General features: G+C 44.2%; 1 protein-coding gene across 8 annotated transcripts in view; it reads left to right on the forward strand.

Moving 5' to 3' along the window:
• SLC44A3 (solute carrier family 44 member 3) overlaps nt 1–24047 on the forward strand; it is a 96140-nt gene that overhangs the window by 45906 nt on the left and 26187 nt on the right. For 7 of the 8 annotated variants that reach the window (XM_046645066.1, XM_046645061.1, XM_046645068.1 and 4 more), the window contains 2 exons: nt 5753–5909; nt 8379–8465. In XM_046645066.1, coding sequence (XP_046501022.1) covers nt 5753–5909; nt 8379–8465 — 244 coding nt within the window. The remainder of the gene's footprint in view (nt 1–5752; nt 5910–8378; nt 8466–24047) is intronic. The other variant, XM_046645065.1, reaches the window with a different exon arrangement.

Here is a 24047-nt window from a genome sequence, read left to right on the forward strand (position 1 = left end):
CTAACCAATGAATTTGGTAAAGTTTCAGGATATAAAATCAACATGCAGAAAACAGTTGCATTTCTATACACTAACAACAAAGTATCTGAAAAAGAAATCAAGAAAACAGTCCCATTCACAATAGTGTTAGAAACAGTAAAATACTTAGAAATAAATTTAACCGAAGAGATGAAAGATCAAAACTTCTAAGATTTTGATGAAATTGAAGAAGACACAAACGAATGGAAAGATATCCCAGGTTCATGGATCAGAAGAATTAATAATGTTAAAATATCCATACTATCCAAAGCCATCTAAAGATTCAGTGCAATCCCTCTCAAAACTCCAATGCCATTTTTCACAAAAATAGAAAAAATAATCCTAAAATTTGTATAGAATCACAAAAGGCCCCAAATAGCCAAAGCAATCCTGAGAAAGAACAAAGCTGGAAGCATCACACTTCCTGATTTCAAACTATACTCCAAAGCTATAGTAATCAAAACAGTATGGTCCTCACATCAAAATAGACACAGATAAATGAAACACTGTTGAGAGCCCAGAAATAAGCCCTTGCATATACGATCAACTAATATTTGACAAGGGAGCCAAGAATACTCCAAGGGGAAAGGTTAGTCTCTTCAGTAAATGGTGCTGGGCAAACTGGATAACTACATGCAGAAGAATGAAATTAGACCTCTATCTTATACTGGTCATAAAAATTAACTTACAAAGACTTAAATCGTAAGAAATGAAACTGTAAAACTCCTAGAAGAAACAAAGGGGAAAACCTCCTTGACATTGGTCTTGCCAACAATTTTTTTAACATGACACCAAAACCACAAGCAAAAAAACCAAAAGCAGCATTAACAACTGAGACTACATCAAACTAAAAAGGTTCTGCACGGCAAAAGAAACCATCCAAAAATGAAAAGGCAACCTACGGAATGGGAGAAAACATTTGTAAATCAGGTATCTGATAAGGGGTTAATATCCAAAATATATAAAGAACTCATACAACTCAATAGCAAAAAAATAAAAATCCAATTAAAAAATGGGCAGAGGGGCTGACCTGGTGGCACAGCAGTTAAGTTCACGCACTCTGCTTTGGCGGCCTGGGGTTTGCCGGTTCAGATCCCAGGTGAGGACCTATGCACCGCTTATCAAACCATGCTTGATGCCATGCTGTGGCAGGCATCCCACATATAAAATAGAGGAAGATGGGCACAGGTGTTAACTGAGGGCCAGTCTTCCTAGAAAAAGAGGAGGATTGGTGGCAGATTTTTAGCTCAGAGCTGATCTTCCTAAAAAAAAAAAAGAAAAGAAAAATGGGCAGAGGAACTGAATAGCTGTTTTTCCAAAGAAGACATCCAAATGGCCAACTGGTGCATGAAAATGTGCTTGACATCGCTAATCATCAGGGATATACAAATCAAAACCACGATGAGATATCACCTCACTCCTGTTAGGGCGTCTATCATCAAAAAGACAAGAGATAAAAAAGTGTTGTAGAGGATGTAGAAAAAAGGGAACCCTTGTGTACTATCAGTGGGAATGTAAATTGGTACAGCCAGTATGGGAAAGAGTGTAGATGTTCATGAAAAAATTAAAAATAGAATTCCCATATGATCCAGCAATCTTACTTCTGGATATATATACACAAAGGAAATGAGAACAGGATCTCAGGTATCTGCACTCCCATGTTTACTGCAGCATTATTCACAATAGCCAAGATATGGAAACAATCTAAGTGCCTGTCAACAGATGAATGAATAAAAAAGAATACACACACACACACACACACACACACACACACACACACACACAATGGAATATTATTCGCCATAAGAAAGAAGGAAATCCTGCCATTGTGACAACATGGATTGACCTTTAGGGCATTATGCTAAGTGAAATAAGACACACAGAGAAAGACAAATACTGTGTGATCTCAGTTATCTATGGGTCTGAAAAAGCTGAACTCATAGGAACAGGGTAGAGTGGTGGTTACCAGGGGCTGGGGGGTAAGAGAAATGGGGAGATGTTGGTTGAAGGGTACAAACTTCTAGTTATAGGATGAGTATGTTCTGGGGATCTAATGTACAGCGTGGTGATTACAATTAATAAGACTGTATTATATACTTAAAAGTTGTGAAGAGAATAGATTTTAAATGTTCTCATCACAAAAAATAAACAGTAATTACGTGACATGATGGAGGTTTAGCTAAGGCCATGGTGGTGATCATTTTGCAATATGTAAGTGTATCGAATCAACACATTGTACACCTTAAACCTACAGAATGTAATATGTCAATCATATCTCAATAAAGCTGGGGAAAGAAAACGTTAAACATTTCAGTACAATTAGATGAAGAACGGGGCATGGAAGAATGAGTGTATTGGGGAGTTTGGCCTTAGTAAGAGCACTAAACCTGCATCTTGTGTAGTGGGATGTCAGTGGACAGTAGCTGAGGCCGAAGAATCAAGAAATAGCAGTGAGAACATATAATTTAGAAGTGTGGAGGTGAGTTCCAGAAGAAACAGCTGAAATATTATCTTTAGGGAGAGAAAATTAAGAGTGGAGGAAGAAAACTGCTGTTTTTCCTGTTAAGCCTCACAGTACTATCTGACTTTTTAAGATATTTGACGTATTACTTTGATCAAACTAAATTATTTTAAAATGAAACACGATTTATTTTTAGCACAGCTATTTCATTTATTAAAAAGTTCTGCCTTCTTTTTAAGTTTGTGCCTAATTTTGAAACCTCAAAGTTTTTCCTTATCTCAGAGTTCACAATTCTTTAATCTCGTGTTCTAGCCTGCATGCAGGGTGAGGATTAAATATAGCCAGAGTACATTCATCTTTGTCATTCCTTAAGCACTGAGAGGATTGAAGAGTTCATGCAAAGACTCAAGTACCAGGATAAAATCTCCCTTTTAAAACCATTTGCTTAAAGAGGGGTCCACTGAGGTGTGACAGGAAGGAACTAGAACTGTTCAGCTTGGCAAAGGGACACTTGAGGCACGACTTCATCATCATTTTCAAATATATAAAAGATGGTTTCCAGCTGCTCTGGATTCACAGAGGAAGAAGTGAGGAAACAGATTCACACCAGAGCCTAAGGAATTTAGGTAGGAGACAGATGAATTTCCTAACCCTGGCAAGAGTTGCCGAGGACAGCTAAAGAATCCTGTTCTTCATAACAAACACAATTTCCATCTTCTGTAGGATTGGAAAGATGAGCTTTACAGCTTCTTAACAGCCCTCTCAACCCCATTTTGCAGTGAATTTGCTGAAAGAAATATCAGGAAAGGACGCGGTCTCTGCAGGAACCACAGAGCGCTCCTTTGCTCGGGACCAGATTTACATTGGAGGCCATCCATCCCGTGCAGCCCAGTCCTTGTCCAGGAGCCTCAGCACAAAATGAGTTTTCCATACTGTTTGAAGAGTTCTTAGTGAGCACTGGGCTGGATCTAACTAGAGCTCCAACTTGCCTCTGGGACTCTGAAGTTGCTTGCTTGGCCTTATGCTCTGTTGTCCTAGGCACTAGTCATTGCAAAACAGCACTTATGCACCATGACCCAATGGTGCTATAAGACTTGTATAGATGGGACCATTAAAACCTCTGCCCAGCAACTTGAGTTGATGCAGTGTTCTGAGGCCCTGGCTCTGTGGCATGGGGCCAGGCACCTTGAGGCACTCAGGGCAGCCGCAAGTTTAGAAGAAGAGGGAAAGCTGGGCTTGTGGGGCGCATCCTCGAGTCGCTACTCTCTCACACTGCCTCAGTTTTCCTTATTGCCACCATCCACAGAATCAGGGTGGAATGTGCTCAACACACAGTACTCCCTAGGGACAGATGAGTAAGCCTGACTGGAGGCCCTAGCCTCCTGATAAGCTCATCGCTGAGTCCCCCAGTATGCCCGATCCTTAGGCCAATTCTCAAAATACGGTGAAGTTTAGAGATAACTATTACTTTAAGTCTCACCGGGTACAATCAGATTCTCTTGCTGAAGGCAGGTTTTGCTGGTTATGAAGGAAACAGAGATGAAGGCCGCAGCTGCATACATGGCAGAGGAGGGATGACAGGGTGGCAAAGGGGGAGGCCTCAAACACACTCCACTTATCTAACCTTTTTCTGCAGAGTGGTGTCTGGCTTTCAGGGCAGATATTGAGTGACTCCTGGTTCCGTGAGCTGGCCTGGGTTTAAAGGCCCTTCTTTTCACGTTGTCTCTCTCATCATGTGGTAACTCAGCTTCTGGAACCTCTGCGTCTTCTTCTGACCAAGCCCTGGAGACCTTAGAGTCATAGCCAGGATGTGTCATGGATGAGGGCCATGGAGCCAGTGCAGACATTCCTCTGTCTGAAGTGGTTAATCCCATCACGGCGAAACCTTCTCAGAAAGCTGATGCCTAACCCCAAACTTCAGTACCTGGAGGAGCAGACCCCCAGGCCCGTCTGCAGGGGGGCCTATGAATCATTTGTTTCCCTACCAGATGGAAAGCAGGTGTCATCCTCTTCTCCCTGCAGCCCCTCTTGAGCACCATAATAAGTTCTAAGGCACATAAATCTCCTAAATGGCAAAGTAAGCATTCTGCCTTTAAAAAAAAAAAAAAACACAACTGAGGAAAGGGAAAAAATGTGTCAGATTTTCCTGGCCCATCCTACTCTTCTAGTTGATCAGATAACGATGAATTCGTATCAGCAATGGCTTCGCCACTATTTCCTATTTTCAATAATATTGAGTTGAAACACACGTGGCCCTTTTGTGGGACAACTGGATTGCAGTTATTCCGCTCCCGGAACGACTTTCATGTTCTCTTTTCCTTCCTGGATGATTTAAGTAACAGCGAAATACAGCCATTGCCAACTCTTGAAACATTTCTGGCTGCATTCCTTTTCCTCCCTCAAAACCAAGGCTCTTGTCAAAACCTTAATTCATCGTGACTTATTAGCAACCAGAGCAAGTTGTAGAATAATCCATTACGAAGAAACCAACCTTCACTTGGAATCAGTGAATTGCCTTCTCGGAAATGGCCTACTTTTCTAGAACTGGCCTCAGCAGGAATTCAGAGGATCAGGGGAGGGGTTGCACCAGCCCTCCCTCCTTTATCTTTCAGGTTTGAGGCAGTGCGAAGGCTGTGCCCATTCTGTTCTTTTTCGCTTTTTATCCATGCCTGTGAAACTGACTTGCATTCTTGGGAGCTGTGTCATGACAAGTCCCGTAAATGATTCACACTGAAGTGACCTTTAAAGAGCAGAGCAGAAATCAGCTGGATTTCAGGAGCCTAGAGCTGTGCAGAAGCCAAAACTTTCTGTTCCTTCCCATTAAGCTGCAGGTCACAGTTACCTCTCTGGCAGCCCGTCCTGGTCAGGTGATTTGGTGATGATTTTAACCTGGCGATATTTACATATGCTCCTGCGTAATTTAAACCTTGGAGATTCTTATATAATTAAACTTCTGAAAATGAAAATAGGCAACTTAAAGGATTGGTGGCGAGGGTAGGTGTTATAAAGAAGGAAACTTGTTTATTAACTCATTAGTTTTTTTTTTTTTTAATTTTCTTTTCTGTGTAGCATTGAGTGCCACCAAAAGGAATTAAACTCAGTCCAAGAAATAATTTAACCTTAGCTACCAAGGAGTATAAAAATTTTGCCATATGCTTGTTGCATCACTGCTTTATAACTCAGTAGTACCGTTGATGATTTGAACCAGAGAGAAGTTTTTTGTTTCTTTTTAAATAGTGTTTTTTAAATGCTGTCTTTTTTTCCTATTCCCAGAAATAAAAATGACCCTCCTGATCGACCAATCCTTTCATCTCTCTCCGTACTTTTCTGCTACCATCTAGGAACAGTTGTAAAAGGGTCATTTGTAATCACCGTGGTGAGGATTCCAAGAACCGTTCTCGTGTACATGTGTAACGCTCTGAAAGAGAAGGTAAGGCAGCACCTTAACACACAGCGCAGTCTGTCTGGGTTGCAGAAAAGTTCATCACTGGAAAACTACAGCAGCCCCAGGGACAGGAATGTGACCTGTGACAGTGGCCATTCAGAAGGCTCCCGTGTTCTTCAGGTCCCATCCTCCCCGACCCCCAGCAAACTTGTTGTCCCCAGTCGGTTTTGTTTATAGTTTAGTTTGTTGAGTTTTTCACCAATGCGGTGCTGGAGGTGGGGTGGGCAGGGACTGGTCCTTCTTCTTTAAATGCTGAACAAACGGGAGGAGTTCTTCAGATGAAAGTTAAACAAGTTTTTCTGGACATTTATCATGCTTTTTTAAAAAGTAAGAAAATATACTACAAGATAAATGTAATATTTTTTTCTGTTTTAATGCTAAAATATTCCCTGCCTTTTGTGTTTCCTAGAGGGTTACTGGAAGTTACTGGTGTGAAGGGCCGGGGGGGGGGGGGGGGGGGGGGGGGGGGGGGGCGTACACTTAACAGTGAGAAATGGCAAGCTGACCTAAATCTCAGCTCAAAGACAGAAAACTGAAGGGCTTTTGTGCCTGGGGGTTTTGCTTCTCCCTGGTTTTTATTTCCATGCACATTTGGTTATGAATGCCAGTGGAAACCAGAACACTAGGAAAACAGCTGTTCTCATGGTATTTCTGGCCTGCCCAACAAGGGAAGGTTGGACTTGTCCCAACTTTCCTGTTCTCATACGATGTTCCTCTCTCCCCCATTCCCACCTCTGCACTGGTGGGTTGGTCAGTTTCACACACCTACCTGATTCCCACCTTATGGGTATAGGTATGTGTCCTTAGTAAATGGGAAATTTTACACATGGATTCATTATTGTATTTTAGAATTACTTTTCTTTTTTCTTTTAAGCAGAAATCCGAGTTGTTTATTTTTAAGCCCATAAGTGTATCAGTTAGGAACAATAGATTGAATTTCACATAAAATTTTCTAGCTTCCTTATCTTGAAATGCATGGTAAGCACTTGCCCCTGATCATAGAGTACTTTATTGTATTGCTACTGAAATATTGCATTGTAGATACCAGTTATGTGCCTATATAAAAAAAAAACCAAGTTTGACTTTTTTGGAAATTAATTCTATAGTGAGACTTTCAGGCCTAAATTTCAAGGGATTAAAAAATATATACATTTTAGTGACGTCAAGAGGCATTTCCACATCCAGGCCAAATGTGGCTACTCTAGCTCCTGCATTTTGAAATTGATCCTTCAATTTTAGGAGACTTGGAGAAGGATTTCTTGACAAACAGAACAGCTTTTTATTTTAAATATATTCATATATATATATGCATTAGTAATAGATAATCATAAATTAATGAACAGTAGGGGACCTTGCTGTTGCTCCTAGAGCTAGGCAGCTTAAACTGTGGGGAGACAGCCTTCCATAAATCTAAAAGAGACATCGGTGGGTCGGTCTCTCCAACAGAGGTCTAAAAGCTTATTTATCACTCCCCAGATCCCAAAAGGACCAAGGGGCCAAACTCCCTTTTAGTGATGTTACTGTTGGAGAAACATGTCCTTTCTTAGGTTAAAAGGAAATCGTCTTCCTCAGCAGCCTTACAGCCTGTCCTGTGTCTACAATTTCAACGTTTCACACAGCCACTGCGTGATCTTTCCTTCGTTAAATGGCTCATTCACAACCACAGCCAGGCTGAAAAGTATCCAGATCAAGTTTCATCCAATTGAATTAACACTGGGACAAGAAAATGTCCATATAAGGCTGAGTTATTCCTGGGGTCCTCATAGAGGACTATTTCAGGATTGCTTTTTGTTTTCTTTTTTTCACTCTGGGCAGTGGGTAGGACAAATTCGATCACCCCTCCTCCACGAGTTTCATTAAACTATTTACTCTTGAGTCATACACAAGATCCAAGTTAAAATTTCAAAGGACTCGTTTATCCCTTGAAAGTTAGCCCTGTAAGTCTCACTGTAGGATTTCCAAAAAAGTTAAACTGGATTCTTTTTTTACGTGGGCACATAACTAGTCTCTCCACTACGTTATTTATTTTGTCTTTGTGGTGTGAATTTTTCATGAATATAAGCTGGTTTGCAAAAGCAAAGTTTATCATTGAAGCTGCTTAGGGGATGGTGAGGAGGGAAGAGAGATTTGTTTTTCTAGAACCAGAGGCCTAGTTTGCCTTTGCTGGTAAATATGCATTAACCCATTTCCCTCTCTGCTGAGGTCAACAGTAATCAAAACTGGTGAGCCCACAAGAGAGAGACTTTGCTCACTGGTAATAATAACAATAATTCATAATAATAACTTGTGCAAAATAGAGGAACTTCTCCCATACTGAAGGCAGATAGCTACAGTGCGTCCCCAGCTGTGTAAGTCTCCAAGGAGAAACGCAGCCGTGTGTCCACGGAAACTGCCTGCTGACTTCTTTCCTGTGTTGTTTCTGACTCTCTTCCTTTGTTCTGAACCTGATCCCAGCAGCGTACTGTGTGGTCGAGATACGTGTTCAGATGCTGCTTCTGCTGTTTCTGGTGTCTTGACAGGTGCCTGCGCCATCTCAACCAGGTAGGTGTCCTCCACGTGCAGCAGGGACACACAAAGGGGCCAGTGCGTGGGCTCCATCCCTTAGGTCAGGGATTGGCAGATTTGCCTGTGAAAGGCCAGATAGTGTAAATATGTTAGCCTTTGGGCCATTCAGTCTCTGTCGCAATGGCTCACCTCTGCTCACTCACAGTAGTGGGAAAGCAGCCATAGACAAAATGTAAATGAAGGGGCGTCATTGTGTTCCCATAGAACTTTATTTACAGGCACTGAAATTTGAATTTCCTATAATTTCACACTGCAATAAATATTCTTCTTTTCACTTTTTTTCAACCGTTTTAAAAATGTGGAAATTGGGGCTGGCCCAGTGGCGCAGTGGTTAAGTTCACACGTTGTGCTTCGGCAGCCCAGGGTTCGCCGGTTCAGATCCCGGGTGCAGATGTGGCACCACTTGGCAAGCCATGCTGCGGTAGGCGTCCCACATATAAAGTAGAGGAAGATGGGCACGGATGTTAGCTCAGGGCCAGTCTTCCTCAGGAAAAAGAGAAGGATTGGCAGTAGATGTTAGCTCAGGGCTAATCTTCCAAAAAAAAAAAAAGAAAATGTGGAAATTATTCTTGGCTTCGGCCAGAGGAAAGCAGGCTTTCTGATGGAGCTGGCTCGTGGGCGGTAGCTTGCAGACCCTCACCTTAGAGCCTTACAGCATTAAAGCCATTCTTCAAATTCTGAAAGAAATGGGTTTCTCTTTTCAGAAATAAAAAGGGAAGGAGGCTTTAGAACCTCTAGCATAATGAATATATTTCAACTGTGAGATTATTTTCAATGTGTTCTCTAAGAACTATAATTTTCCTGAAATAGGAAAAGAATTGCCTCCCTAATTTTTATATATTTCACCATCCTTTCCCTTTCAAGCTATAAATATTCCTCTAAAAATCAAAAAAATTATGTACTACAATTGTTTGAATTTAAAATTTTTTTCTCTCATGAGTCTTTCACATTGATGGAAATTTAAATATATGTTTTATTTTTCTGTAGGTAATTTAGGAAATTTTAATAGCCCTTAGTCAAATTTATACAAAGCAATATTTTTGTAAGTCAGCAGGCTGTTTTATAATTAACATGTCCACAAAAATCTCACTTAGAAAAGTACTTCTTATCATTGCCACTCTTCCTAATAAATGTACTAGGAGAAGTAAAGGGACTAATTAGACCATCCGTGTTTAATGATGTCTTATAAGTGTATTAAGAATACCTTTCATTGTTCAAAGGAGAGTGTACTCTTCTTAGAGTAAAGCTCTATTTCTAAGGCTCTTCTTAAGAATCTTGGAGTACATTTTAGAGTGTATCGAGTTTTCATTTGGATTGCTTCAAGCCAGCGTGTATAAAACACAGTAAAATACCAAAGCACCTTTCAGAATGGTGGGTCATATAGCAAGTCAAGCCAAACCCTATGAATGTCTTGTCATGGTACAACGTGCTAGCCTCTGTCTTCCTAGAACTGTGTGTACATATCCAGACACCAACTTCTTCCAGAAAGATTTTGAGATGCATTATAAAAATTTACTAATTATGGTAAAGTGTATGTACATGAAAATCAAGGCTAAGAAACATGTAGATAGACTAGAAAGGCAGAAGCAATGGGACCGTGGATATCCAAGTATGTCGGCCACATGGTCCTACAAGGCCCTGAAGTTGAGTTGCCATCCCCTCACTGTATTATGTAAATTCAGGTTCTTTCTGTGTCCCTCTTTCACTGGTAGTTTTCAGACTGCCCCATGGAAGCCTAGGGGCTTCTTGTGGATGCTACAGGGACCCCCACTTCAGGAGGGGAAAGAAATGGGTGAAGAGGAGGAAGGGTGGGCTCTGGCTCCATACCACCACCACCCTACCTGCCTTCGAACCAGAGCAGCTCCACTTTCATCAGATTTGGGAGTAGGAGTCCACTGGATGTTTTGTTTGAAGACAGGTCTCTGCTTCTAACACATTTGAAAACCGTTGTCTTGGACCATGTTCGTGTTTGTTTTCTCTGCTCTGTTTTCCTGAGGGACATAGTTTCTGCATTCTGAAATTTCACCACCTTATACTAACTTGGTACCTTTTCCCTTGGGAGCTCAACATTTTTCCAAGGTCATAAGTAGTGTTAGTATTAACCACACTATAATTACCATTAGAAAGGTGAGGAACCCTTATCACAGATGTGCCATGGGAGTGATTGTCCCTGCATCTCAAAAAAGCTCACCTAACCTTGATCAAGCTCACAGTGAATCAGTGTTGCAAACAGGGATAGGTCCTTCCGATTCTGATCATGGTGCTGGTGCACTAGGCCTTGGCCTAAACCAGCTGTCAAAGCATCTTTAACTTGAGGTGGCTTCTACAGGTCTAGGCACTGCCTCCCAGACGTGGGCACTGCTGGGAGGCCAAAGGTTTAGGAGACTGAGAAAGAAGAGCAGGAAGAATGGAAAAGAAAGAAAAAGAACTGATGTGACTATTGATGGAGAGGGGAAGGTCACCTCTAGTCTAAATCAACTGCTGGGAAGCAGAGAAAAATAAAGATTTTTCAGAGTAAAGATCATTACTGTATCATGGTGGGCAGAGCTGTGGTCCGTGGTCCATCTCATTTGGTGGTGGACCAAGGAAAGGGAGCTTAAAGGGAGAGAAGGAATTTAGATTAGCCTTTTGAAAAATTTCCTGGCACCATGAATGAGTTACTAAGGAAGGATTTCTCTGGAAATCGGATTTAAAAGAGCTGAGGCCTGTTTTATTTCCTTGTTTTGTGCAATAGGAGCTGGGAAATGCTCAAAGAGAATGAGATCCATTTGTTACCATCAGAACCCAGATGCTCTTCCTTACTTAACATCAAGGAGCTGGTGGGGTCTCACCATTGCTGCAGAAAAGCCTCATCTGTCTTCACTAGTCCTGGGCAGGCAGCAGGTGGTAGTTGCTGTTTTTTATAGACCCCCAGCCTAAGGCTGCACAGTGATTCACAGGCAGAGAACAGGGTGAGACCCCACATCTCGTCATTTCTCATTACTTGTCTCTCCACATCATTAATTCCAAATGTATGTATACCTGAAAAAATTAGATGTGTACATCTCACTCATTTATATATCCAACAACTATTTGTTTATTTATGGTGTATTCAAACCATTTGAACCTGGACGTAGTGGGGGAAGGCACTGTGGTGAAACAGAGTCAATATAAAGCAAAGCCAGGCTTTCCAGGAGCTGACAAGCTAGTGTGAGGAATGGGGAACAGTGTGAGGCATTTATATAACAGAACAGAGAGGTGCGTGTTTAAGTGCTGGCATGAGCACTGCAGTTCAGAAAAGGAGAATTTTGGTCATTGGAGAGGTACTTTGACTGGTCATTGGAGAGGTGTCGTGGAAGAGGTTGGGTTTGTCAGACCTGAGCACTGAGCACCCACAGGAGGTCACCAGCTAAGGACAATGACAATCACTATGGGCTCTTGGCACTCCCTGTCTTGCCAGTTGTAGGCTAAGTTCCTGCCTTATATCAGTGTGAGTTCTTGCCTCAGCCCTTTGAGGTGGTATCTCCAATTTACAGATGAGGAAACTGAGGCTTAGAGAGGGCACAGAGTTAGTGGCAGGACTAGAATTTGAATCCGTATCTGTTTTGCCTCCAGGACCGAGAGTTTAACCACTCTGATTTTTAAACAGCCAGAGAGGACGTCACAACCACTGTCAGGTGGATCCCTTCAGCGCCTGTCCCAGCCGGGGCCCAGACACGTCTGTTTGCCAGCAGCTCGGCAAGGCCTGTTACAGGCAGGTTTTTGTGGAGAACAGGAAAGGCGTAGGGACATCGAAGGGGATGAAGCATGAATCATGCAATTACAGATCCAGAAAAGGCTTGTGGGGGGGTGGGGCCCGCCTCCTCCCCTCAGGCCAAGTCACTGTTAAAGCTTCTGGGAGGCCAGGCTGGCTGTTCTCAGAGATTTTCAGGCAAGGAGATCCTGGAGCCTCCCTCTCCCTCCCAGCACTTTCCAGAAACCTGGCTGAGAAGTTCCCCTGCGGGCCTCTGTGAGCTGACCATCGGCAGGAGTGGCACACCTCTTATTGTTTCTTATGTGTCCACATGTTCCTCTTGGAAATGTCTCCCTAAGTGCACATCTCATGTCCACTGCAGACACACATCTGTCCCAGCTCTGATGCTGGTTTTAGATCAGTGTTCCTCTACGTCTGAAAGCCACTGGTGGGCCACAGGACTCTGCCTGATGGTTCCAGACTAATCTGAACACTCCAGGATGTCTTTTCTTCAATTCTTATAGGCAAATGGCAGAATATCATGGATTTTCATTTTCACATACAATTAAGGGCTATTTACCAATCAGTAAAGTACATAGTATGTCAGTAGAGCTTACTAAAATGTGTTATTAATGAACCAAAATTGATGTTTTACCTAGTTTCCTGAGGACTCAAATTCATTATTCTGTTAAGATGTCTGGCTGCCAAGGCGATGCCTGGCAACCCTACAAAGCTTGTGACTGCGCCCATGCAGACAGTCAGGATTTTGCAAACTGGGCAAAGAACACTTTGCTTTGGGTGTCCCACCAGAGTTGAATTGGCTGTGTTATTCAACTGCTGTTATTCTTATCTTAATTAACATTTTACTTCTGTTGATTATTTGGCACATTTAATTGTCATATTTTTATCATGTTGAACGTTGCATTCATCTTCAATCCTTTGTTCTTCCAGCGGAAGTGGGAATGAGTGTAGGAAGTGAGCTACGGGCTGAGGTGGAATGAGTCTGAGAATGACTTTTTCCCTTCCGCTTGGCTGGGAGGAACTCCCAGGTAAAGGCTACTCCCCGTCAGGTGTGGCAGCAGTGGGCTTCTGACCTCTTTGTGGAACTCGGGTGAATCCCTCCACCTTACTGAGCTTCTGCAGAATGAGCCCGTCAGTTTCAATGACCCCAAGGTCCTTGTGCCGCTTTCTGACCCTTGTAGTGCCCAACCGAGAGCTGGGGCATGCGGGGCCATACTACTGCGTCACAGCCATGACATGCTTTGTGTGGGATGTGGGGCAGAACAGAAAAAAATGTCAACTACACGTTTTCCCGTCATGTTCCAAATGACAGGATCGTGTTTTTCGTGTTGTACTTCTTATCCATGGCGAGGGATCACAAAGATCGGTGATGTTTTATGTTGCCGCCATCTTGAGCCTCCAGAATCTTATCGAGTGGACTGAGAATGTGAGTGGACAAGGAGGAGGCACCTATCGGCATCCCCTTACAGTGATTCTCCTGATGCTGATGCTACGTAACGGTAACTGCAAATAAATAAAATAACTGGTGATGAGATTCTGGTAAAATGCCAGTCACCTCGGTCATTCTCAGTAGGGGAGAGTACTGTAATGTCCAACAGCTTTCACATCCCATTTCAGGATAGTTGATGGGTACCCGATGAATCTCTGCTGCGTCTCCGACGTGAGGAGAGGACAAGATGACTCGGATCTTCCGTAATGCAGTCCATAGAGTTGGCAGCCTGCTTTACTTTGGCATCCATCTAGATACGAGATGCTAAGAAATGCACAGATTATTGCCTCTTGGCATTTGATCAGAAATCCTGCAGCTTCCTGTCTTCCTGACTGACAAATATACTGCTCAGAAAGACCCCAGATAATCTTGAGTCCAGTGCAGAGAAAAACTTGCTGCTAGTTGGAAAATACACACATCTCCGCTCCCTACTTCATAGCCCACTCCCCAACCCATACTGCCTGCCAGTACTTTTTTTCAGCGCACATAATGTTGGTCTCTGTCTCCTAAGCCTTTGCGGCAGACTCGACTTTGTAATATCTCAAAGCTTTCTCTCCCCAACAATTTTCCTTGCAGTTAGCTTCAATGACTCTCTTTCTTGCAGTCCATCAATAGCAAAGACACTAGGTGACTTTTCCATATCAGGTTTTGGTTCATCCCAAGCCAACTGGCAGATCTCCAGTGATTCCTCTTCTCTTCTCTCCCCGGAACAGCATGTGTATCTCAGAAAAAAAAAAAAGTAATGAATATTGTGCAATTTCTCTAACTAGATAATGAAAATGACGTAAAGGTTCTTAAGAGGACACAGTTTTGGTCACTGACATTGCCGTGATAGGTAACCTCATCACAGAGCATCGAAACAGCCGTTCTTGCAGTGACAGTGTTCTGAATGCTGCCACCCCCGCCGACTGGGTTAGAGCTATTCTGGGCAGGCAGCTGATGATGAGAGCCCTGGAGAGAGGCCTCCCTGTGCACATGTTTTAGAAAGAAACTCACATGTGTGTCAATATGATAGTTTGCATTAGGCCCATTTATGGACAGTGGTAATCCTCACAGCCCAGCTGTTTCATGGCAAATGCTTCTACCCTGGCTTTAGATAGAAAGGAATTAAGATACCTATTTGTCAGAGGCCCCAGACTGTCTGGGAGAGACCTAACTGTATCCTCATGTTTCCTGGTGTGTGGCTCAGAACCTGCTGTTCTTAGGGCCCTGGCTTTATGTGGCTCCCTTGGGAGCAGCCTCTCTGGAGCCTAGTTCCCACCTGCTGTGGGCGTGTTGCAAGGGTGAGGCCCTAAAGCCCTTTTCCCCAAGTGGGCCTTAGCAGCCTCTCCTCCTTTTGGGGTAAGGTCCAGGGAGCAACTGCCATCTTAGAATGGACTTTGAAGTCCTTCCTGACTTGAAATTCTTCTACCTTCTCAGAGAGGCAATTCATGTTTGTTGAGTGAATGATTGTCTCACTCTAGGGGAGGGACAGTAAGTTATGCAAGGGGTCCTCAGCTAATCAGAAAACCATCCTGGGAGGCAACTGAATGTTAGGCATCACTTACTTTGACTCCCTCCAAGGTGTGCAGCTCCTGAAGACGAGAATACCTACCACTTATCGGGCACTGACATGTGCCAAGCACTGTGCTAACTACTTCACGTGTATTAACTACCTTCATCCTCACAAATAATCCTGTGAGGAAGGTACAATTATCATCCTTTTTCCTTTTTTCATAGATGATGATACTTAGGTTCAGAGAAGTCAAGGAGCAGTGTGCTCTGGGTCAGACAGGAGGAAAGTAGCAGAGCTGCATGTTGCGGTTTTGGGGAGCTAATGTCATTCCCCCTTCCTTGTCCATGTTCTGGACAGTTGAGAGACACAGGAATCAAGTGGATGAAGATTAAAAATATCACCTTGAATACCTAATCAGCAGGTTGGAAAATGCGTTGTAGGAGCAGCTTGTTAATGTTTCAGCCCTGAAACAGACCAACTCTCCCTCTCCCAGGCCCAACCAGCAACGTAGACCTGCCCCGGGGTCTCCCTGTAAACTTATAGCTGAGGAGCTGAGAGGGTGGATTCTCAGTGACAGCTAGATCCCAAAGAGAATGGCGAAGGGCTGAGCCAGTCTGTGCTCTGCATCTCCCTCCAAACTCACCCAGTCCCCTAAGTCAGCCTCATCCTCTGGGAATGAATGAGAGGTATTACCCTAAAGGAGGTCCCCAGCCACAGCAATGCAAATACAAGGTTGCCCCACATCAGGATTCAAACCCAGGTCTTCACCAGTCCACTAGGGCACTCCTTCTGTAGGGTAGGAACTCAGACCCCAGAACTTTAGAGCATGGAGCACCCTCCCCTCGTCACAGCAGAGTCTGGGGTCCAGAGGACTTGAGTGCCTTAACCAGGGTCACACAGTGGGCAGAGCTCTTTCTGATTCTCCTCTTCTCTACCTTGTATCTTCTCTCCCCCTGCCCTTCTGAGCTTCACTGAGACATTGAGGACAGACGTGTATGTCACATTACACAGTATGTCAGTGTGAGCTGCCCTGGCTTCCCTTTCAAGCATATCTCTATGTATCTCAACATCCCTTGGGCAACATGGAAGTCAGGCCCGTGCTCATATAGGGCAGAAGGGTAGGGAACATTTGGATCCCGGGATGGACAAGGTCTCACTTCTTAATGGTCCCAAGCCCCCAGCTTCTTTCTCCAAGCCTCCTCTCTCTCCTTACACCTTAGGCTTCCTCTTCTTCTGGAAGATATTTGTCCACATCTTATGACAGCTCCTTCTGCCTCGCCTTTTCCCCTCCTTGGACCTGGACCATATATCCATTTCCCAGCAGTATGATAGAGTAGGAAGAAGGCAGACCTTGAGGCAGACAGGTCTGAGTTTGAATCAGCTCCACCACTTATTGTGTGACATTAGACAGGTTACCTCGCCTCTCTGAGCCTTGGTTTCCCCATAGGTAAAGCAGAAGTCTTAACACCTACCTCACAGGCAGTTGAGAGGGTTAACTAAGCTAATACATATAAACATTACAGTATGGTGTCAGGCTCTTAGTACATGCTCCATAAATGTTAGTTTCCTTTGTGAGAGGAAGAAGGTTTAATTAGTTTATTCATCGATTCACCAAATATTGGAAGTCTACCATGTGCCAGACAAATTGGGTATAACAGCGCTTATCTTCTGGGATTATTATAAATAATTACAGAGATAATGTTTGCAAAGCTCTTAGTTTTGTGCCTGGTGTTTAGAGGTACGTACTGAATAAATGGAAGTCATTATCATCATTACCAACCCGCTAAGTGTATGAGCTCTGATTCTATCCTGTGCACTAAGAATGGTGCTGAGTTCCAGGGGTTATTCATGAAACCTGCTCAGTTGGGAGTATATCAGCATCCATGGGGAACTTCTCAAAATACACCTTTCTCTTCCCCACCCCGTCCGCCAACCCCTGCCAGAACCACTGCACTAATGACTGGTTCAGGGCAGTTGAATTGCTATAATTCAACTTCCGGTCCAGAATAATGCCCAAGTTTCCCCTCAAGAAGGGTGATGGGGAGGGAAAGCCGAGACTCAAATCCAAGCTGGTGCCCAGGAGACAGCAAATGACTGTGGCTGAGGCTAAGGAAGCCTGCCCTGCACAGCACATCCGTCTGGCCCCCTCGTTTCTGCATCTAGCCCTCATTTTCTTTCTCTTCACTCCCGTTTTTCAGCAGTCAAGGGCAGTTGTGTCACTGCCTAGTGAGGGCGACTGGGACCACTTCCAACAACACTGGTTCAAAGGTCGTCTGATCCAAGGGCTCGCCATTTGCTTAACTGTAAGACTCCTTCCCTGAGTCTGAGCCACGTGTAGGACGACAGGAAGCAGCCCCTTAATGACCTTTGTCCCTTCCCATCATGATGTGCTCCAAGTACACTGGAAATATGCTGAGGGAGATTGCCTGTGTTTTCAGCTTTGATCTATGAAAACTACCCTTGGAGTCAGCAAAATCCAATTTCCTCATAAATAAGGAAGCAGATGACATATAAAAACACTGTGCTCTGATGAACAGTGTTCACTGTGGGGCTGTGGCAGCTGCAGGTTGACTCCTCCTATGCTCTTCCCATCCGCAGGCTAGTGTCTGTCAGGGCCCCACACTCCCAGCCGCTCAGGCCCTGTGATCTGTGATCACAGCCAGAGTGTGGCCCAGCTGGGAGAGGCGGTTCAGAATGGAAGATGGAACTTTCACAGTCCGAGTTCTCAACATTATCCTAAGTGCTTAAGAAATGTAAAGATTATAGATTAGTTTTGACATTTCCCAAATTCATTTAGCGTGGGAAATGAAATTAAACCATTAAGTAGCTCCTACTCCAAATCTAATCTTCCTCGTGATAGAGAGCAGGTTTCTTCTTGTCCTTTCTCTTTATCTGGGTCTGCTTCTGGAACAGAGTTGTTGTCAGAGGGCTCAGACTGCTCACCCCTGAAACCCACCTACCCCCATCTCCCTTCCTACCCTACTAAGGAAGGCGCTGACTGTGAGTACGTTCCTCTGCCGTCATTCCCCAATTGACTTTGTCCTAGATGTTGAGACTTGTTGGGAGAAGGACGTGGGTTTGGGCCAGTGACTAGAGAATGCATTCACAAAAAGAAAAAACGAAACATGTGAGTCATAGTGGTTGAGGGAAGAAAAGCTACTTCGGTGCAACAGTCGCTAATTCACGTCCTGCTATGAGCTGGAATCTGACCATGCTCCGGGCTACCAGCGCCTGTGGCTCGACTTTGACTGACTTCCACATGGGTGTGAATCTCAGCCACAAACTCACATGTGCAGGAAATACTGTATCATGTCTCTCAACCTACTTTCTGACTTTGAGCTCCCATTCCACTAGACTGGCAGGAAATTTCACGTGTTATTCTTGGCCTATCCCCCATGGGGTCATAGGAGATTTCAGGTGTCCTAAGGTTGCCCTTGAGAAATCCATCTTCCCATCTTCCTGGCTCCTTCAGGCCCTGCTTAGGAAGGTAGAGTCTTTTGCAAGGCCACCTATGGTCCTATCTACCTGGATGTGCTAGTGGTAGAGTGACAAACTGTCCAGTTTGTCTCAGACTGATCTGGTTTTAGTACTGAAAGCCACATGTTTCTGAAACTCCCTCACTCTTGGCAAATCAGAACCCTCAGAGTGGCCACTTCTCTGTGCTCTGCTAAAAAAAGCAGACCCAGACCCTTGGTCAGGACCCACAGATCTCTTTTCTCTCCTTCTCGCAGCCCAGAGGAGTCTCATTTTGTAATCTCAGGGTAGAGAAAGACCTACGTGCGCCAAGATATTCAGTTCATACTGGGAATCCCCTTCCTTCACCTTCTCCACTGGTAGGTAAGGGCTTAAGGAGCTTAACATTTTGGAAAGCAAGAGCCAGTAAGAGTTGCAGACTGGATGTCTTCTTGCGCTGACCCCCACCCCCACTCCCTAGCCTCGCCTGGGGGGAATGAGCACAGAGCCTGAGTCCCACTTGAATAGGGAATACAGAGAGAAGGGAAATGAGAAGATCCACGAGGGAAAAGAAACAGAAGTCAAGAGAGAAAAGGAGAGCATCACGCATGTATTTGGGCCAGCTGGACAGTCCTTCCATTTAGAGTCTCATTTCTAAATGAGGAACATGTGAGGAACAAGTTCTGTGAAAAGTAAGAAAAGTAATTCAGAGAATTTTGCTTCAGATACCTTTCTTATCTAGGTGGGGCTAGAAATTTCCTAAAAGTTTGGCAGGTGGATCCAGGCTTCAACAGTTCTTGAAGCGGTTTTGTCTTCCCCCATCTTTTGCCTTTTATAGAATGCCTCCATGGGCACAGGGGTGGGGCAGAGAGGAACATTTGCTAGGCTTGCATTCATCCAAGGAGTGAGACAGCTGAGGCCAAATGACTTCACCAGGATGCACCTCAGTGCTGGTGGAGAAGGGCTCTCTGGGCCTGTTTGTCATGCCCATGTCTTGCCTCCACCAAGCCACAACAAAGAAATTGGGTGAGGTCCCAAGAACACAAGGCTACTGACGTAGCTCAGTGCCCTGTCCCCAGCCTGGAGCTTGTCTGTGGATGGAAGGATGATTGAATATGAGAGCTCTGACTTTCTCAGCCACAGCCCTGGGTGCATGCTGCCTTCACACAGCTTTCAGCATCTGCTAAGAGTAGCAGAGAGACAATAAAGAAAAAGGAAATACATGCTCGAAAGAGCTACCCTTTCTTGCTGGAGCTGCCCTAACAACACCCAGGGCTGACTGCAAGGGAAACTGCCCTCTGAGCAGAAGTGTCGTGGACAGAGGAGGCTAACTGGGGGGTCCCATAGCCTTTTGAAGCTTTGGAAAGGAGATCTATTATCATCGTCAGTGTCTTTAAGTAGATGCATTTTTCTTATAAGAGAGTTTTTCACTGCAAGCTGGGCCACACTGTGGGCCAGAGCAATTGTTACTCCCAGTCACTAGCGACTTCCCCTTGACTGCCAGGGTCTCTGTCAGCAGGCCTTTCTCAGGCCAGCAGCTTTGGCTTCACCAGTGCCACGCCCACCAGCAGCGTGTTCATGGAGGACAGACACCTGACTTAAAGTTCTTTTCCCCAAACATGCAATATATGAAAACATGTAAACATTCCCATGTCTGCTTTCCATCTCGCTCTTGATATTTCCTTGGCCCTAAGCTTCAAATCAGAGATGTTTGACATCCTCTTTAACTAAAGAGCCAATCTTCTGAAGTCTTTAAATAACATAGCCATTTACTGAGCTTTCAGTTTACCAGGCACCATGGTAAGTATTTACTTACACATCTAAGTTTATCCTCTCAAGGATGCTGCGTATTAGGCGAGTATTACCCCCATTGTACAGATGAGGAAGCTGAGGCCCAGAGGCTGAAGAGCTCATCTGGGATGGTGGCACTGCCAGGTGGTGATCCGCATGACTCCAGAGTCTATGGCTTCATTGTGCTGCCTGGAGTTTCTTGTCCAGGAGAAGAATAAAGACGAGAGGAATCCAATGTTCTTCTCTAACTAGGGACAGCCCATCTATTGAGTCTTCTTTCTAATAAAAGCTGGAGCCAAAACACAGAATGAGCACTTCCCATCCCCTGTGCTTCCCATTTCACGGGTCCACAAGTTCAGTTTTGCCTCAAGGAGGACCAGGCTCCCTTCCGCCTTGCTCATTTCCTCCACTGATTATGCACAGGTCAAATGAGATTAAGGGATGTGAGAGCCCTCTGTAATGGTAAAGGGCTTACTGGATGAAGGCAGCGCTTTCTGCACAGCCCTGTCTCCTGGACCTGCCTTGTCATTATAAATCATATTACTGTTCTGGTGGGTTTCCATTGCAGACTACAGAGCTTTGCTCGCACATCAGTGACGGGTGAAGTTCAACAAGATGCAGTTGCTTAGTCTAGCTTTTTCTGGATTTGTGGGAGGAGGCGGCGCTGGCCGTGAATGCCTGATTCATGTCCCATCCTCATTACCTCTGCCTGGTCAGCCTGTTGAGGTTTCTGTTTCCTCGTCGGTAAAATGAAAGGATTTTCCTGAGTGACATCAGGGGTGACTTTTAATCTAACATTTGACTGAAGGGACCAATGTACCAAATGTACCAATCAATTAAATTTGCATTTTCTATGAAGAAATATTATTTGGAAGACATTCTTAGTTTGCCAAAAGCATCTTCCTTTATCCATTCAACAAACATTAGCCTGGCAGAGAGGGCAGGGGTCCAGAAGGGCATCTCAGCAGAGGGAACAGCATCAGCAGCAGAGGGACCACAAGGGGCCCTGCGGAACGGTTTGAAGTGCAGCTGGCACAGAGCGGGTGTGGAGGTGGAAGGCATGATGGCTGTGCTGGGTACACCTCATTAAGGAGCTAAAACTGTCATCCTCAAAGAGGCTATAAATGTCCAAAATCCTGGCAAAGTCAGAATAATAATGAAACTCACTAAAATCAGGAGGAGGGAGAAAGTGTGAGAGGACTCATCTTTCACCATCCATGCTGCCTAAACTTAAGACACAGTGTTTAAAAAAAAAAATAAGTGAGGGCCGGCCCGGTGGTGCAGCGGTTAAGTTCGCACGTTCTGCTTCTTGGCGGCCCAGGGTTCGCTGGTTCGGATCCCGGGTGCGGACATGGCACCGCGTGACAAAAGCCATGCTGTGGTAGGCGTCCCACATGTAAAGTGGAGGAAGATGGGCATGGATGTTAGCTCAGGGCCAGTCTTCCTCAGCAAAAAGAGGAGGATTGGCAGTAGTTAGCTCAGGGCTAATCTTAAAAAAAAAAAAAAGTGGTCTAACCTTGAACATTTTTATAATGATTTTAGAAAGATTTCTTATAAACCTAAGTCTTGTGTGTGAAGATACATTCAGCTATAGTAAAATATTCCTTCAGTTTCAGTTTAGTTTCATTTTCTTTTGTTGGAGTCAAATTAACATTAGTACTTTTATTTAAAATACCATGTAGAGGATGGATCCATTTTTATAACTTACGCTTGTCCACTCACCCTTCCTTCTTCCGTCTGTGTATTTTCAGAGAACTGTTGGGCTGAGGTCCCCTGATCTTAGTGATGGTTATTTCTGAGGAGTGGGATCACAATGATTTTCTTGCTTTCTTCCTTGTCTCTTCCTATCTTGCTTGAATTATTTTTTTTATGATGAGCATGAAAATAATAAAGCGATTATTCTAAAAAATAAGCAAAAAGTAAATAAATTTAAAAAGAGCTAACAAGACAGCACTGCTCTGCGTCTGGCTTACAGGCAGTGGCAGATCTCGGCAGAGGCACCATCCGCCTTCCCCCTGCCCCCACCTGGTCCCAATCCCAGAGGGGACTGGCCGGTTTCCCCTGCTCACCACTTCACTGGACTTACGCAGCTGCTGACCAGTGGACTCCTGAATGGCTCTGAAGGGTGATGCCAGGCCCTGGAAGGCCCAGTGGCTATTTATGCACTGCTCACTGGGCATGTGTTTGTGATAAAAACAGAGCTCCAGATGAAACTGGCTTGGGATGGTTCCTGCAAGTTTTACTGTAGGTCTAAGGAAGGACGCTTGTGTATATGAGGATGGATCTAGGCTCAGATTTCACTGTATTTCTTTCAATTCTGAGGAAAGTATGAATACCAGTGTTATTTATTCATCGCCCAGTTTCTCAAGTTTGTTTTAGTAGTTCTTGTTTTATTTTGAGTTAAGAAATATTGGAATCTTGTTAGGAAGGCATTCCAGATATAAAGCTGGCTATTCACGGCATGGCTTTTGAAAAATCCATCCCTCCTATACGGAAAAACTCTGTTTACCTTTTTGAAGAGTCAACAGAACCTCAGGTTCACAGTTCCGCCACCAAAAGAAGGAACTGCTTCAGTTTAGCGGGAGGACAGACAGCTGCCCTTAGAGAAGAGGGACACAGGCCGGAACCGTGCAGCCTTCAGTTTTGACTAAAGGAGCAAAAATGTTCTTTCTGTGCAAAAGCTGTGATTAACATTCTTGGATAACTCTCAAAGTAAAAAGGTAATCCAGCTTTTCCATTATCCAAAAGTACACTTAAATCTCTTTCATTTTTCTTCAATAATTAGAATTTTCTGTAAAACAGAAATAATAATACCCATGGTCATTATTTCACTGAATTGCAGTGAGAAACAGATATGATCAAATAAGATGATAACAGGAGGTGCCTGTCCACTACCAAATACTGCACAACACAAAGCATCTTTAGCTTTGAACTTCAGAGCTGGCAGACGCCTTTTACAAGGAACAGAATGAACGGGGCCCTGGAGAAGTGACATTACTTAGTGGAGGCCACTCAGCCCGTCTTTGGAGGCAGTGTGATAGGAACCTAGCCTCTTTCCATTAAACCATTCTGCCACATCCTTGGCTCTTTTTAATGATACATCTCAGGAGAGCACTACTTTCTTATTTTGAACGTTTTGGGAGGAAAAGCACAAAGTACAGCTCAAAGTAAATGTTTTCCCGCAGATGGGCCCGAATGAGTCAGAGGTTTACTTCTTGTAAGAGTGATGCAACATCATGCATGTGCATGCCTGGAGGCATGCTACCAACCTCTCTGTGCTTCAGTTTCCTCAATGACCTCATCACTGGGGTTGTCAAGAGGATTAAATCAGTTCATGCATTCTGGGGAATATAGCATAGGGCCTGGCACCCAGTATGCACTTCATGAATGCTTGCCATTATTATTTATTATTGTTATTTATTTGTACACAGAAGCTGCACACCTGTCTACTAATAGCAAAAAAAAAAAGAAAAAAAAAGCCACAGAAACAAATTAGGAAGCTACTGTCAGGTCCATTTCAAGCCATTTGGGACATATCACCAAGGAATCTCTTTTCTTCTCCTCCTCCTCCTCCCCCTCCCCTGCCCCCCCCCCCCC

Source organism: Equus quagga, chromosome 18 (genome assembly GCF_021613505.1).
Source record: "Equus quagga isolate Etosha38 chromosome 18, UCLA_HA_Equagga_1.0, whole genome shotgun sequence".
Lineage (NCBI taxonomy): Eukaryota > Metazoa > Chordata > Mammalia > Perissodactyla > Equidae > Equus > Equus quagga.